This window comes from Lissotriton vulgaris, chromosome 2_1, assembly GCF_964263255.1.
Source record: "Lissotriton vulgaris chromosome 2_1, aLisVul1.2, whole genome shotgun sequence".
Classification (NCBI taxonomy): Eukaryota; Metazoa; Chordata; class Amphibia; order Caudata; family Salamandridae; genus Lissotriton; species Lissotriton vulgaris.
In genome coordinates, this window is record NC_141687.1 from 221,446,442 (window position 1) to 221,464,522 (window position 18,081).

General features: G+C 46.9%; 1 protein-coding gene across 1 annotated transcript in view; it reads left to right on the forward strand.

The window, feature by feature from the left end:
* LOC147729873 (ras GTPase-activating protein 4-like) overlaps window positions 1-18,081 on the forward strand; it is a 625,955-nt gene that overhangs the window by 415,125 nt on the left and 192,749 nt on the right. The window contains exons 12-13 of the mRNA XM_086954787.1: window positions 15,165-15,277; window positions 17,054-17,246. Of these exons, the coding sequence (XP_086810913.1) occupies window positions 15,165-15,277; window positions 17,054-17,246 (306 nt within the window). The remainder of the gene's footprint in view (window positions 1-15,164; window positions 15,278-17,053; window positions 17,247-18,081) is intronic.

An 18,081-nucleotide genomic window follows, 5' to 3' on the forward strand; every position in this document is an offset into this window, starting at 1 on the left:
CTGTGATTGAGAAAGAAGGGGCTAGTAGTGCTGTAGGAGACCAATATTGTGTACTACATAGTAACCTTACCTAACTAACTCTGAGATTGATTAAAAATGTACTAGGGATGTTAATTGATGATAAAAGTTAGCATTTCTATAGAGATTGTAACAATTTCATGACTGAAACTGTAATGAGTGATAATCTCTAAAAGGAAGTCATAATAGCAAAGTTTACATAAGTATAGAGCTTAATGAGATGTACTGCTAATTCTGTTTAATGTGGTGATTTGATAAATTTTGAAAGTGCCATTATTGATTTCCTGGCAAATGAAATGTAATTTGGAATCTAACTGTAAATTTGCTTAGCAGTTTAAGAAGTATAATTACTGATACTAGAATATCCTGAAACGTCCTAAGCTGTAAATTTTGACAACAAAGAGAATATTATTTTCATAAAGCAGTACTTATTTTTCCACATTTTGGTGTAGCGTTTTCTTTTTGAGTGCTATTGCGTAGTTTTACTGTTGGGTGGTTTGCAACCTTTACACTGTGCCTCTGAAATGTTAGTCTTGCCCTAGGCCAGGCTACCCCAGTTCCAACAGATTGGTGCCTAGCGGTGGGATACTGACTTGGTTGCAGCTACTCAATAGTAATTCAACGTAATACACTAAACCTACACCACCAGTTTTCTCCTTGCGGCCCTCCTAATTTGTCTTTTTTGATTTTTCCAAATTTGTTCCTGGTGGTGGGTGGAGGTGGCTTTAGGTTGCCCTTGCAACTCGGAAATTTCTGGTGTGTATCTAGGTTTGCCTGACTCAAAATGGAGTTCGCTTTGGAAAACCTAGAGGTCTATTCTGTGTCACAGTTGAAAATGTTCTGCCAGCAAATGGGGGTATTTTTCAAACATGGTGCCAGGAAGGGGGAGCTCCAGGCCAGTCTTAGGGCTTGGGTGGAGGCACACCAAGAAAAGAAGGAGGAGGATGAAGAGGCAGACCAGGACACGGTGGGGGGGGGGGGGGTAGAAGGTTTATTCCGCTCTGAGGGGGAAAACTTACTCCCAGGACCAGTGTCCTACTCCAGAAGGGGCAGTAGCGCCTCTGGGGGAAGCTTAACGGAAGCCGAGCTCACCGATAGGAGGGAGAAAAGACAGTTGAGGTGGGAGTTGGCCAAGTTGGAGCAGGAGAAGGAGGAGAGGAGGATGCTCCATGAGTTTAAATTGAAGGAACTGGAGCTCCAAAGCCTGCGAAGGGGGTCCTCTCCTGAAAGGAATGGTGGCAGCGAACCAAAGGAGACAGCCAGGGAGACCAAACCCTATTTACCAAAAGACCTGATAGCGAGCTTCAGTCAGGGGGACGATATAGCTAAGTGGCTGGCTGCTTATGAGGTTTTTCTGAGGGTTCATGGGGTGCTGGAGAAGCACTGGGGGGGTAGTTTGTACAAGTACATGCCTCCTGCTGGTCGGGACACCTTGCTGGCCCTGGAACCAGAGAAACAAACTAACTACCCCACCATGAAGCTGGCGTTGTTAAGGAAGTTCGGGCTTACCCCAGAAAGGTACCGACAGAAGTTCAGGGGGAGCCACAAATTAAGCACCCAGAACTGGGTGGACTTCCTTGACTACGCCAGAAAGGCCTTAGAGGGTTGGGTCAAAGGCAGTGAGGTGAAAGATTATGAGGGGCTGTACGATCTATTTTTGAGAGAACACCTCCTCGAGAAATGTTTTCCCGAGCTGCGCCAACACCTGGTGGACAGCAAGCTGACCAATCCCCGGAAGCTTGCAGAGGAGGCGGACATCTGGGCAAGTACCCGGGTGTCCTCCAAGGGGACTGGAGGGGAATCTCAAAAAGCCGGACAGGGCGCCCCCCAGAAGAAGGAGGGGGGAGAGAAAAAGAAAGAGTTCTCTAAAGGTCCCCAAAATAACTTCCAAGGGAAGGGAGCAGGTTTCACCCCTAGGGCAAACCCGCCCAGAAACCCTAATCCTGGCCAAAGCCAGCAGCCAAGGGTTCTCCACTGTTTTGAATGTGGTGGTGTTGGACATTATAAGAGGGATGTCAGATGCCCAAAGAGACCACCCCCTCCCACCGGAGGAAAGTCACCGGGAGTAGCTAGTGTAGCGCTCTGGAAGGAGTTGCCCTTAGATAAGGGGGGTGAGTGGGCGGGTGTCACCTTAGTGTCCCTGGGAGAGCAGGAGATGGTTCCAAAGATCCAGGTGCCCCCAAATACTACAAAGTATGGGCAATGGGTTACCATCAATGGCCAGAGAGGGGAGGCTCTGAGAGATACAGGAGCCAGTATGACTATGGTGAGAAGTCAGCTGGTGTCTCCAGAGCAGGTTGTTCCTAATGTACTCCACCCCGCCGCGATGGCTGACGGCAGAATGGGCCACTATCCAGTGGCTGAGGTTCCCTTTGAGTGGGAGGGGGTTGCAGGTTCACTTCGAGTTGCCGTAAGCCCTGCCGTGCCAGTCGATTGTCTGTTGGGGAATGACATGGAACACAACACTTGGAGAGAGGTGGAATACCGGATGCATTCTGCGATGCTGGGTACACCTGACTGGGCCTGTGCAAGCACACGGTCTGCGACTGCCCGGAGAGGGAGTTCGCCTGGGTTGGAGCCTGGAACAATGGCCCAACCCGCTGCTAAGAAGGGACAGACCCGGAGACAGAGAAAGCCTGCTCCGGCTTCCACACCCCATGTGACAGATCGGCCACCTGCGGTGGTGGACCAGGAGTCCGTGGAGGGGGAAGTAGACTCTCTGGAGGATTTACCCATCCCTGCGGAGTGGCATGTGGAGGGAGGTCCTACCAGAGAGGAATTCTGTAAGGGGCAGAGGGAGTGCCCCACCCTTGAGGGACTGAGGCGACAGGCTGAAGCCCAAGCAGCAGGTGATGTTTCGGGACACTACCATATTTACTGGGAGGATGGACTCCTCTACAGTGAACCCAAGGTAACCTTGCCTGGTTCATCAAGGGCCTTGGTAGTCCCGCAACAGTACCGAGCCTTTCTTTTGGAATTGGCTCATGCCATACCCCTGGCAGGACACTTAGGCCAGGACAAGACCTTTGCACGGCTTGTCCTCCACTTTTACTGGCCTCAGATGAAAGTGGCGTCCAACACTTACTGTCGGACATGTGTAACCTGCCAGGCCAGTGGGAAAACAGGGGTGAAGCTAAAGGCTCCCCTGGAACCACTTCCAGTCGTTAGCACACCCTTTGAAAGGGTAGGCATCGACATTGTAGGGCCTTTGGATCCACCAACAACAGCTGGTCACAGGTTTATCCTGGTTCTGGTGGATCATGCCACACGGTACCCAGAGGCAATACCTCTAAGGACAGTCACTGCACCTGTAGTGGCAAGAGCCCTAATGGGAATCTTTACCCGAGTGGGATTTCCCAAGGAAGTTGTGTCTGACAGGGGGACCAACTTCATGTCAGCTTACATGCGGGCAATGTGGAAGGAGTGTGGAGTGACCTACCGGTTCACCACTCCTTATCACCCCCAGTCGAATGGACTGGTTGAGAGGTTTAATAAGACCTTGAAGGGCATGATCAGAAGTCTGCCCGAAAGCCTGCGGAGGAAATGGGACGTCCTCCTACCCTGTTTACTCTTTTCCTACAGGGAAGTGCCCCAGAAGGGAGTGGGTTTCAGCCCCTTTGAGCTTCTGTATGGGCACCCTGTACGCGGTCCTCTCAGCCTGGTGAAGGATGGTTGGGAGAAGTCTCCCAGGAAACCCCCCCCAGGATGTGGTGAGCTACATGCTGGCCTTCAGGAGCCAAATGGCGAGGTTGTGGAAGCAAGCTTCTGACAACTTGGAGGCCAGCCAGGCAGTCATGAAGGAGTGGTATGACCACAATGCTCACCAGGTGGAATTGGAGCCTGGACAGAAAGTGTGGATGATGGAGCCTGGAGAGCTTAGCGCCCTCCAGGATCGCTGGACAGGCCCCTTTGAGGTGTTGGAGAAGAAGGGTAAGGCCACATACCTGGTGGACCTTAAGACCCCCTCGACAGCCCCTACGGGTGCTGCATGCCAACCGTCTCAAGCCCCACCATGAGAGGCCTGAAGTCATGTTGATGATGGTGACTGACGGGGAAGAGGAAGCGGAAAGCGAACCTCTCCCAGATCTCTTTTCGTCTCAAGAGAAGGATGGGTCAGTGGAGGGAGTGATTCTCTCTCCTACTCTAACTCCTGAGCAACGGGAAGACTGCCGCCAGATCCTGGAGCAGTACTCTTCGTTGTTCTCCCTTGTCCCGGGAAGGACTCACCTGTGTACCCATGACGTGGACACAGGGGACAGCCCACCAGTGAAGTCGAAGACCTACCGGCTGTCCGACAAGGTGAAGGCTAGCATCCATGGAGAGGTTGCCAAGATGCTAGAGCTGGGAGTTATTGAACCTTCCAACAGCCCTTGGTCCAGTCCGGTGGTGCTCGTGCCAAAAGCCGCACCACCAGGCACCACACCTGAACTGAGGTTCTGTGTGGATTACCGAGGACTGAACTCAGTGACTAAGACTGATGCTCATCCGATCCCTAGGGCGGATGAATTGATTGACCGGCTAGGAGCTGCCCAATATCTGAGTACCTTTGACCTCACTTCAGGGTACTGGCAGATCTCCTTGACAGATGGAGCAAGGGAAAGGTCAGCCTTCTCCACGCCTGAGGGACACTACCAGTTCTGTGTGATGCCCTTTGGGCTCAAGAACGCCCCTGCCACATTTCAGCGGCTGGTGAACCAGGTCCTCTCTGGAATGGAGAGTTTCTCTGCTGCTTACTTGGATGACATTGCTGTCTTCAGTAGCAGTTGGGAGGACCATCTGCAGCATTTGCAAGCAGTTCTCCGGGCCCTGAGACAAGCTGGATTGACAATCAAGGCCAGCAAATGCCAGATTGGGCAGGGGTCGGTTGTGTACCTTGGACACTTGGTGGGTAGGGGGACTGTGCAGCCCCTGCAGGCGAAGATTGAGGCAATCATGGCCTGGGAACCCCCCAAGACACAGACTGAGGTCCGAGCTTTCCTGGGCCTCACAGGCTACTACCGTCGCTTTGTGAGGGGTATGGCACTATTGTAGCGCCCCTCACAGAGCTCACCTCCAAGAAACAACCTCGACGAGTAGTTTGGACGGGAGCTTGTCAGCAAGCTTTCAAGAAATTGAAACAGGCGATGTGTGCGGCACCGGTCCTGAAGGCCCCAGACTTCTCCAAGGAGTTCATTGTCCAAACAGATGCATCAGAACATGGCATTGGGGCAGTGTTATCGCAACTAAATGAAGAGGGCCTGGATCAACCTGTAGTCTTCTTATCCAGGAGACTGCTTCCCCGGGAACAGAAGTGGCGTGCCATTGAGAGGGAAGCTTTTGCGGTGGTGTGGGCTCTGAAGAAGCTGCGGCCATACCTTTTTGGCTCGCACTTCCTGGTTCAGACTGACCACCGACCCCTTCGTTGGCTGATGCAAATGAAGGGGGAAAATCCCAAGTTGTTGAGGTGGTCCATCTCCCTACAGGGAATGGACTTCCGGGTGGAACATCGGCCTGGAGTGGACCACGCCAATGCAGACGGTCTCTCCAGGTATTTCCGCCTTAGTGATGAGGACTCCCAAGGGGTTGGGTAGTTCTCCCCACTTTCAGCTGGGGGGGACGCGTGTTAGACCTGTCTGGCTTTTTGACGTAGTCCCTCCTATTTATTATTTATTTTTGTCCCCTTTTTGCCCCTCATACCCTTGATAATTTTTTGTCCACTGACTTTTTATAGGTGTTGGCCAAGGGGATAGGTGTTCTCTTGTCCCTCATAGTTTTTACCTCAGGCCCCGAGGCCTGTTCTGTCAGGAAACTCCTGTAAATCACAAAATGGAGGGCCCTAACTGTTTCCAACTGCCACATCTTAGACAGCCCCATAGGATAACCTTAGGCCTTCCAGAACCTTCTGGACCCTACTGGACTCTGTGGGGGTTGTCTATACAAGGGCAGAGGTTGGGAAGCCATTTTGTGTTGACCAGAGAGTGGAGGAGTGAGGCAGTGGTGAAAGGAGGAGGACGCACTGGGAGCAGTTAGTTTGTCCCTGTGACAGACAGCCACTACAGGGAGACGTTCCCCCTTCTACCTCTGACCAATCCCTCCCAACCACCTTCTTCTACTGAAGAGTGTAGCCCTCTGCCCAACATAGGATCCTAAAGAGACTGTTCCAGTATCAGGATCCCAGTGAGACTGTTGCAGCAAGGGTCCCAAACGAAGTGGGGCTAATCCTGGTTCCCCTTCCCCTTGTTCAGTTCATCATTTGGTTGCTGACTGACTGCTGGATACCCCCCCCCCCTAGCGCCACATCGCCACCGTGACCATCTTCCTACCTTTGGTGGTGGAGGCAGAGAAGTGACAGGCTGTATTGCCCCCTGACCGGCGCGGGTTAAGCGGCGCCGTGCGGAGCATTGGCTGGATCCTGAGGTGAGGTGCCATCCTGAAGTGGTTTCCCCGGTCCCCGGAGGCGAGGAGAGTGAGGGGCGGCGCTGACGCGAGTGCGCGATCTCCAAGGTAGAGACGCTGCTTCCTCGCGCATGCCCAAGCACTGTAGTGTCCCGGGCGCAGGAGGGGCCTAGGATCGAGCAGGCCTGGGTGGACGCGCCCTTCCTGGGAGCGAGGGCGGAGTGTAGCAGCATCAGGGCGAGCGCTACTGCGCAGGTCCGCGAGGGTAGCGGCCCCGCCGAGTATCACGAAGGAGCGCCGGCTACCTCATTAGTCCAAGAGAGAGTTCCGCCTTCTCCCCCACCGCTCGCGCGCCACGCAGAGGAGCTGGCCGAGCCGGGAGAGAGAAGCTGAGAGGCCCGGTAGTGGCCTGAGGGCAATTGGAAATTGGCATACCTTCCACTCGAGCGCCACGCAGAGGAGCTGGCCCGAGTGGGGAGGAGAGAGCGGGGGAGTGAGCATTGTGGAGCCTTCTGAGGCGTGAGGGCCTCCCCAGCCTCAGCTCCTCGACCCCCTTCGTTGCTGTTCTTCTTGTAAGCCTGGCGCAGGACAATCCCAACTCTATGAGTCACAAGTAAGGAGGTAGACCAGTGGGGAAGTGACTTCCACACAATTAAGTGGTGCTCAAGCCTGCAGGGAGACACATTGGTCATTAGTTGTGTCTTTCCACAGATGGAAATGGTGAGGGGAGTAGCTTGAGCGAGCGGGTAACAAGGAAAGGTTGCTGGTGTCAAGGTAAAATCCAGTATTTGAGAAACCTTCAGTAACTGTGATTGAGAAAGAAGGGGCTAGTAGTGCTGTAGGAGACCAATATTGTGTACTACATAGTAACCTTACCTAACTAACTCTGAGATTGATTAAAAATGTACTAGGGATGTTAATTGATGATTAAAGTTAGCATTTCTATAGAGATTGTAACAATTTCATGACTGAAACTGTAATGAGTGATAATCTCTAAAAGGAAGTCATAATAGCAAAGTTTACATAAGTATAGAGCTTAATGAGATGTACTGCTAATTCTATTTAATGTGGTGATTTGATAAATTTTGAAAGTGCCATTATTGATTTCCTGGCAAATGAAATGTAATTTGGAATCTAACTGTAAATTTGCTTAGCAGTTTAAGAAGTATAATTACTGATACTAGAATATCCTGAAACGTCCTAAGCTGTAAATTTTGACAACAAAGAGAATATTATTTTTATAAAGCAGTACTTATTTTTCCACATTTTGGTGTAGCGTTTTCTTTTTGTGTGCTATTGCGTAGTTTTACTGTTGGGTGGTTTGCAACCTTTACACTGTGCCTCTGAAATGTTAGTCTTGCCCTAGGCCAGGCTACCCCAGTTCCAACAGGAAGCAAACCGAAAACTGTGGTTTTTCACTAGCCCAGAAGATGCTTGAGACTGGCTTGAAGGATGGCGCACGGTAGGAAAGAAATTGCATAAGGTCCCCTCCGCTGCCGATGGAGCAGAAAATTGGCGCCAGCAGAGACGTTCCCCTCCGCATTCTGATTCGGATTCCCAGGGCCACACAGGGGGGGGCACTGAATCAGTGATCTGTGTAAGATCAGTTGTACAATCCCCGGGCGGAGTGTGCCCTAATGGGTAATTTAATGCCATGGCAAACGTACTGTTCTTCTCTTGAATTTGACCTAGAGCTTATATTTTAGCTTTAGCTGGGTGGGCCAAGGGGTTCGGTTGATTGTTCAAGAAGTATGCCATATAGTCGAGGTGTAGTCCTAGAGGGATCATCAATCTGTGTTTGACCTCGGGGAGCAGTGGGGCCGGGGTGGAGACGGTGTATTTTATACAATTGTTTTAAGGAGTGGGGTTGCTCACGTTCCCTGAAGTTGTTTAAGGGTGGGCGACATGCACTCTGCATGTGGGGGAGGCGGGCGGTTCTAGTCCCGTTATGCAGGGAGTGGGTGGGGATTTCAATTGGGGCTGGGAGTGTGGGTTGGATCTGTTTTTTTTTTTTTGTTTGTTTTTTTTTGCATCGGTGAGTGATGATTATTGGACAGTTAGCACTTCATTTGGCATCAAAGTATTTATTATCGGTATTGTGTTTCACAGCATCGTAATGCAATTTGGCAGCCTTTGTTTCGCTCTGAATGAAGACTCTGGGGCGACAGGTAGTGATGGTCTATCCGAAAAAGTAGTTGCACTGTTGGCATATTCTGATGGCGCCTGGTCAAGGACTTAGAGTGTCCACTTGGAACGTAAATGAACTGGGGGACAAAATTAAAAGGGGTATTATCTTACAATATATTAATCTGCATGCGCTTGACATAGTACTGTTACAGGAGACCCAATTAATAGGGAACTTGTGCATGACCCTGAAAAGGAAGGGATACCAAATAATAAATAAAATAAATAGTACACTCAGGTTTTACCACTAGTTCTGAGGGGTTGGGGTTCTCCTACGCAAAGGCTGCCCCGATGTGGTACATAATACCTGGACAGATGCACAGGGTAGAGACGCAGCAAGCACAGTCACGTGGAAAGGTAGGGACATTAATGTGGTTTCAGTGTATGCCCCACCAGGATTACAGCGTCTAACATTGCAGGATGTGGGGGCATTGATGCCTTGCCCATAGGATCACTAGTATTGGGGGGTAACTTCAATATGACTATGGACGGCCTACATGACCGACCTCCACCCAGACATGACCCGGCACAAGGCTCACAACTCCAGGAGTTCACCAATGCTCTGGGGATGATAGTTGTATGGAGGTGGTCGCACCCTCATTAGACGCACTTCACATTTCAGTCAGGTGTACATGGTAGTCAATCGCGTATCGACTATGTTTACTCATGCCCAAGACATAAACGCTTTCACTGACTCCACCTGTCGGGCGCAAGGAATATCAAATCACTCCCTTGTTTTGACCATCTTTAGCACACAACACACTCGGCGTCCCGGCCCAATTATGATACAGCCGTGGGCATTGAAGATTCCCCACATTAAGGAAAGCCTCCGGCAAGATACAGACTATTATTTTGCCAAAAATGTGGGATCGGTCAAGTCGGTGGTGACAATTTAGGGAGTGTATGGGGTGGTGATTAAGGGCACGGCATTGTCTTTGATGGAGGGCCACAGAACCGAGCGTAACAGGAGGGTGGTTGAACTGGAAAGGGACATTTTACAAATGGAGGCGGCAATCTCTCAGGCCCCTAACCCCGACACCCAACACAGCTTTAAAATAAAAAGATAGGATTACAGACAGCTCCTCCTGGAGGAGGCCAATATACACTCCCTAGCTACTCGTCACCGGATTTATGAACAAGGCAAGCATACAGTTAACTCCTACTGTGGCTGGAACGCAAGGCAGCGAGATGGGTGCGAGCAATAACGGGCCCTGACGATTTGTTATCAATAAAAACAGGTTTTTTTTTAAAAAAAAGGATTATGATCCCTGCCCTGTGTTGGGCCCTGAAATGGCCCCCATGCCTTTGCCCTGACACCTAAACTACCCCCTCCCTCCTAATAAACAACCCCCTCCCCTGCCCCAACCCCACTTATCTCACCTGCGTTGCGTCCTCTCCTGATCCTTCCTGCTACTTTGCTACTTCCTGCTTCCGCCAGCCAACAGCTAGACCGCGCACTGCCTTAACAATTTATATATTTATATACGTGGTTAAGGCAAGCGTGGTAGCACTTACGTAGTCTGAACACGCGTGGCTGAGGCTGCGGTGTTCCCACTGTATCCTGATACAATTATGTGTAATTTTACATAATTTTCCCCAAATTGTGCGTAATTACGCAAAAGTTTGCAAAATAAATATGCAAATTTCGCACATCCATAGGTAGGATATATGGCATAGCAAATTCCCTTTAGGTGCTATACCCAGGCTGTAGGCAAACATATTCTCTCAGTTCTGTTAAATAAAGATTGAGAATATCTGGCAGGATGTCACCAAGACGTTTCATTAGTGAAGGGCATGGCTTTAATTAAAAGATTCTATAAGACTGAGGCATTAGGCAGAACTTTGGTAGAAACAAACAGGCCTATCCCGCAAACTATTGGGTCAGCCTTAGGCTTGATGAACCAATGGAGTAGACAGAGCAGGAGTTCTTGCTGTCCATGACGTATCCATGAGGTATGTTGGAACATAGATGAGTATAAGGGGCTTTGGAACATAGTGAGTGCACTCCTTCAACATCTAGATTTTCACAAATATAGGACACAAAGCTGTAGTGCTGGAGAGTTTCCCTGGGGCAAGCACCCTTCACTGGAATCCACAAATGTGCAGTGTCCAGGATGTGGAAGAGAGAACAGTAAAGGATCAGCAGGACACGGAAACTTAACGCCTCGGATGAGGGAGCAAACTCCAACCTCTGAGAAACAAAGAGTACACTACACTGGAGAGTAAAGTGCAATCCCAGTTCTTAGCGCTAGCTTAAGCCAAATTAGAAAGAATCAAAGATGTACAATGCAGCCTTTTTGGAATTCCCACATAAACTAGAAAGTGCCTTTCAGGGTGCTGGCACGGACTGCAAAAAATGTTTGGGGCCACTATACCGGTTACTTATTCAAAACATTGGCAAATGTAAGTTGCCCTATTCACAACAGTGTGAAATCAAACGGATAAGCTTACACAGTGTATTCTGAATTGGGCTCTGGGTACAACCATATAGAGCTACATGGAATTCACCTGAAATCCTGGCTTAGAGGCAAGAAGGCTAATGTCTGGCATGTCTCTTGATTGGGTGGTGCCACAGCTTAGCGTTTAGAATCTTGATCAATATAGAGTTTCTGGATACTTAATTTCATGTTAGTAGCATCTCAAGATGGACACCAGTTTCAGATATTGGATTTTACAAAGCAGTGTTCTAGACTTTCTGGTTCCATATAGAAAAAACCCTCCAGACTATAGCCATGGACGCCTATACCGGGTCTCAAGTAAGATGCAGCAACCCTCTTTTTGATTTCCAAAGATTTTCCTTTTGTTCCGGTGTCCTGTCTGTAGGGCAGAGACTTGTTAAACACACCCTTGCCTCTATCTGCACCCTGGGGCATCAGTATGAAGATGATCAAGATACCTCTACCAAGGGGTGGACTATATGCGATCTCGAAAGCTGCTGCAGCCACAATCAATGGAAAATCTTTGTTCAATTGTCCTCTTCCTGCCAAAAAGGGCCATGTTGTGGTGCAGAGCAAAGCAAAGGCAATTCTTAATGCTCTATCCTACTCATTTTCCAGCGTTAAGACAGTCCAGTAACACAAAAATTACTTGTATGTGATGCTTCTTCTTTCAACATAGCTAATTGGACTTTAGTTTGTTGTGTACTTCTGGGATACTCAGTTCCTGTGGGACAGTTGTAGCAGCAGTGGAACGCACAGATGAGCCGGTAGGTCCTCTCAACTTTTTTGTCTTGTTTCCTCAGAAGCTGGGACCACCAACATGATTAAATAAGTGGCCTGCAAGCTCTGTAGTCTGATATTTTCTAGACATTCATAACCTCCTCACCCTGACCTGGAAACTTCCTCCAATATTCTCGATGGCTTCTATCTATTTTTGTCAATGTCAATGTTAGAAAGGAGAAGCAAAGGGTGCCTTGAACTGGAAATCAGCTCTTTCTCCGGCTCTCACACTTTCTTCCATATTAGAGAGAAGGCTGTGGTAGCCGGAAGGATGTATTTTTCTTATTCTTCTACAGCTTTGTTTTAGGAAAGAGGAAGGTGAGACAGTTAAAGGTACAAGTAAACGTGTTCCTTTGCTTCCTTTGCTTCCTACTACTTTCCTACTATGTTCCTTAGTTATATTTTCACATAGATGTGGGTGCACCCTCCTGGAACAACTCTGCCAGAAGTAACGGGGTGCTGATGTGAGTCTCCTGCTGGAAGCTATCCCTTTCTACTCTTACCTCACACATCTGAAGAAATTATTATTGGCTCTTGGGGCCAGATGTACGACGATTCCATTTTGCGAGTCACAACTTCCATTTTGCGACTTACAATTTGCGACTCGCAAAATGGAATGCACAATAGTGTTTAAGCCACAGTTTGCGATTTTTTTGGGGTCGCAAATGATTTACCTCATCAATATTCTTGAGGCAGGTCGCAATTTTCATGAGCAGGTCGCATTAGGAATGGCCAGCACTCCTAGGGATGGTGGTCTGCTGGGGTCAGTTTTTTATTTTTTTATTTAATGCAGCCCATTTTACTTAAATGAAAATTGAATGCATTTATAAAAGAATAATGAAACGTTTCTGTTTAATTTGTTACTAGTAGGCAGTGGTCCATGGGACCAGTGCCCGCTCTTAAAAAATATTTTCGCATCCATTTCACAAAGGAGAAGGGGTCCCGTGGGTATTTCACATAGATTCATAGGTAGTAGTGTTCCCTTAAAGGGAAATGTCCGCACTTTCAATACACATAAAGTAATATAACAGTGATCTAGCGTGAAAAAAGAAGTATTCTACTGTGTTCCTGTATACGGGAGCTAGATTGGCCCCAAACACCTACTACCTAACGGTGTTGTATGCACAACTAAATGTGCCACTAATTTAAACACAGAAACTGAGGCTTTTACAGCACACCGTTTATCCTTTTATAGTACTGGTTAGGTTTGTCAGACCTTTGGGTAAATATAACCTTAAACTACGAAAGGAGAAGACACAACAATATTGATCAGAAACAGAAGTCCAGAAGGTTCATTCTTCATAATGTTCAGCAGCCTTTATTCATGTTATAAAAGTATTAAAATTCCCAGCACACGATTAGCTGACACGTGTTTCGTCTTTGCTCAGACTTTTTCAAGGCTGGAATATCAAGCATAATACAATAAATATAATATATACAAAACATACAACCATATAAAACAACACCAAACATTGTTGACCTATAACAATATTCATGTTAGAAACTATAAAACAGACATATACTAATACAAACGTGTACTTGTATTACATACAAGGATAAACCACAGGACTACGTATATTCAGTATATACATTTATATTGTACACCTATCTAGATATTATGTATACCCAAATATATATGTTAAACATATACATCATACAAGTGTATAGAGATAGATGGAAGGTCCAAACCCCCAAATCCAATCAAAGAAGTAAATAACCAAGCACATGTGTACAAAATCAGTGCATATAAGATAGAAATGAAAGCAGGTATTGAAAATGTAATATCCCAAAATCAACCAGACCATAGTGAGCATGCCAATATTGAGCGCATGTCACCAATATATAACACAAATAAACCCAAAATAAACATACCAATCAGCAAGCCAGAGTCGAGAAAGCACCTCATCTGTTCTTGCGTTTTTGAAAATCCCCAGTCCAAATAGTTATGTACGATTCTGCTCTGAGAAACACAAAAGTAAAGTAAACCATTATAGCAATAGTTGCTATACCTATCAGTCACAGATCGAAGTGGACGTAATAAAGTCCTAATATCCCTGTGCAACCATACACATGATGGCGAAAATAGTGCCCTTTTACTACTGAGTTCCAAACGACAATACAAAATTAGAAATACCCTGCAACTTCTCTATCTAGAGTTTTACTGGCTAATACACAAGAGGGCGGGATATGACGCATCTAAAAGTATCTTGTGCACACATGGAAATTTGCTCAGAGATCTATGTATACTGTCACACACATCCTCTGTGTGGATATCAGGACCAGTAAAATTATCAAAATTGTACATACGCTGGCACCTCCGCCAGTAATCATGTCAAAATTGCTAAGTCCAAAAGGCTCTCTTGTAGTTAGAGCTGACCATTCCCATGACCCCTATTCTAGTGGGTTCTCACTTTCTTGAGGCCTAGTAATGCGCCAGTAGGTACACTCACCTAAGTGTCCCACACAGAGCCAAGAGCACAATCCTGATATCGGTCTTCTAAGTAAGGAAAGTCCAGTGGGTACCCTTTCCCATTTGCGGGTGGCTTACCACCTACTTGAAGTAGGTGGTAAACTGCGAGTGTTTTGCAACCGCAATTGCGGTCGCAAAACAATTGAACATGCAAGTGCTACTCGCTATTAGTAAGGGACTCCCTTGGTACGCCCCTTCCTAATAGCAATTCATATTTTGCGTGTCAGTAATTGGTTACCGACTCGCAAAATAGGGTTTGTACATACCGCCACCCTATTTAGCAGTCGCAAACGGGCAGAGTTTCCATTTGCTTCTGCTAAAAACGACATCGTACTTCTGGCCCTAGGTGTCTTGTGTGGTGTTTTCGAACCGGAGCAGGCTCTAGTGCTAAAACATCATGACTCCCATCAGCAGTGCCTGGCAGGCCACTTGGGACCTTGTGACCCCGGTAAGTAACTCTGTGATTAAATTCAGCAGTACAACACAATTTGCAAGGAGTGATTTTCACAAGCTCCAAGTAAATTAATGATTACATTTTATTTTCTATCGTTGAATTTCATCCTTAATTCTTCAGCATGATTTCTGTCCATTTGGAACATCTTTGGCAAATGAAAATCTATTTTTCAGTGTACCTCAACCCAGAAATAAATCATGGTTAATAGTGATATCCCAATATATATTGTGTGTTTCAGTCTAAGAGCATGGCCCTTGCTGCACATAACTCCTGACCGTATGCAGTTTTTTGCTAGCTCTGCCCAGCATCAGACACAAAACTAGAATAGATTGAACCTCTGCTTCACTGGATGTTATTTGCCTCCAGTCAGAGAGGTCTCCATAGGTATTAATGTTATCACTACTGTTTGCATCCCTCAGTCTGGATCATTATTCTGTTTTTGCAGGTGGCAGGGATGCGGTATCTGCACCGAGTTCTTGGACCCACTGTAAACCGTGTCTTTGAGGAGAAAAAATTTGTTGAATTGGATCCCAGCAAAGTGGAGATCAAAGATATCGGGTGAGGTTTATTTGTAAAACCTGTCACACAGTCGTTTTCATAGGAAACTGCAAGTGGGTCTGGAGCAAAACGGAAACAAGAATGTATACCGACTCCTCCGAACCACATATTAGTAGTAGAACCTCGCGGTAACTAGAACTAAGGTCTCTGAATCTGAGAATGGCAAAATGATTCCTGCATGAGGCCATTTACCACTGGCTTTCTTTGGCCAGCCTCTTTCTGCCAGTGGTTTGAGACTTTATCAGTCGTGTCTTGGCTCAGACCATCTCTCACTTAATGCTGTTGGATGTTTGGGGTATCCTTCCACCACTGCTTGCATTAAGCTGTATGCGGGACTTCTTTATAACTATAGACACTTATGTCTCCTCCTGCAGGCTCCCTCCTGTGTATCTTGGTCTAATGTGTCAACAGAGTATACTTTAGAATATAAACCCTGGTCTATTGGCTATGGCAGTGCTTGCTATACAGAGGCTTTACAAGTGAATGTATAGGAGCTTTACCTTGCTTAAATATGAAGACAGTGCAGGTTGTTTCACTGTCATCTAAGAGAAGCATGGATGTGCAAAACACATTTTCTTTAAGCACTGCCTATATTATGCTTTCTGTTGGGCAACTGCATTTGTCCTTGAGACAGAAATATAACATTAAACAACTCTACAGATGCAGCCAAAAATTCTAGGCGTACACAGCTCCAGAATATATTTATGCATTTATGGTGTTTTACTAGCTCCAGAATACATTATGTACTTATTTTATAGATCTTTACTAGCTCTAGAGTAAATTTTTTATGCGTTTATGGAGGATTTACGAGCTCCAGAATATATTTATTTATGTATTTATTCATTTATGTTGTTTTATTACCTAATTTATATATTTATGTGTTGGTGGCATTTTGTGTAGTACCCGCTCGTCACCTTTCACCCGCTTCAGACCCTTTTACACTCTGCAGCATGTGGTAGGTAGGTGACGGTGGAAGCATGTGGTTGGAGGGAAATGTTACTCAAACTAATGAAGAGCTGTACGGGTTTGGGGCAGTTGTTTTGAACTGGTTTCTTTCTTCCTCTTGACCGCTTTATCAGCGAACCCTGACACAGGGTTCAGTCATCTTCAGTTTGTGTCCTTGGTGGGTGTCCAAGGGGTAATTTTGTAAACTTTTCTTATTAAATGTGTACATAGAGCCAGTGGGAAATCTAATTAATGTTACTGTAATGTTCCAGACTATCTTTTATGAGTGATGAGTCACTGAGTGATTCCTTCATGGCACTATTGTTCCCCACCCCTGCCAATGACTACTGTGAGTTTGGGTATTTTGTTGTTGTAGAATGTTTTGTATATCCTTAACCCCTTCCCTGCTGGCTACATTCCCCCGCTGTGCTGGGGGGTGGGGAGGGCGCGTGCAGCGCTCCCATGCTCATGACGAGCTCAGCTTGTCATGAGCTACAGTGCTCCTGTGCTCATGACGAGCTGAGCTCGTCACGGCCGCACCCGTTTCTTCAGAACGCTCAGCACAGCAGGGGAATTAGCCCAGCGTGCGAGCGTTCTAAAGGCCATGACGAGCTCAGCTCGTCATGAGCACCGGAGCACTGTAGCTCATGACGAGCTGAGCTCGTCATGAGCATGCAAGGGGTTAAAAATGAAAAATAGGATTTGAATATTTTGTCACATCGAGAGGATAACTTGGAGTGCTTTGGCTTATCATGGTGTCTGACCGTCTTGTACAGTCATTGTTCGCTGCCTCCGCTGTGTTACTGGAGGATGTTTGTGATCTCTCACTAGATGCTCAGGCCTCCACAGGATCCAGACTGAAAGCGAACTCATCCAGCTCAGCACACAGCACCTTCAGTCTTACCTGTCCGACCTCCTCATGGCCATTGTAAAATCTGTCAAGCACTGTCCAGCTATTGTGCGGGCCACCTTCAGGCAACTGTACAAGCGTGTGGAGGAGCATTTTCCTGAAAATAAGCACACGGTGAGTGCACCGACTCATCCCACCTTTGTCAGTTTGTCTCACACCTACTTGAAGTCTGACCACATTTCTACGCAGCAATCTGTGAATGAAATCCCAAAGTTGAGTGTCAAAGGTTCCCCTCGGTGACAGTGAGCACCTAATGCTTAATTCGCTCCCAACCCCAAAACATGGAGTTTTGATAGACTTTAGCATGCAAGCGTCCATTGAACACGTGTGACACAAAGCAGAATAATTAGATCATCACAGGTTCACAACGTTCTCATAAGAAAGGCACCAGTGAACTTAAAGACAGATAAAATAATTTGAAATCAATCTCTAGACACTGGACTATCTGCTAGTGAATCCTCACTTAGAGCTGCCAAGCATTACAGTGAGGCTAAATACATCAGAAGTGAGACAGCCTATAGTACAGTGGTTAACATGGCAAACAAAATGCTGTCAGCTATGTTAAGGCAATGCATGCAATTTCTCAGTGGGAAAGTAATTTTGAGGACCATAATTGTTCAGAAGGAGTCACTGGTGAGCAGTATTCAGGAAGGACATGGGAAAATGTACATGGAAATATACATTAAAAGGCACTGACAATGCCAATACCTTTGCTTATGTATAGCAGGAAGTTCTTGATGTTGCTCTAGTGATGCTGTATTTTGATCCAATAGACACTGTACATCCACCTCAAGGCTCTATATGACATTGATAAAGTGTGAGTCTTCTGACAACAAAGTACTGGCCCAATTTAGACTTTCACATAACATGAATTGGTACAGCTTGCTGAGCAGTTAGTAAGGGCACAGTCATTTGCCTTCCATTGGTATAGTTCCCCTGGCACACTTAA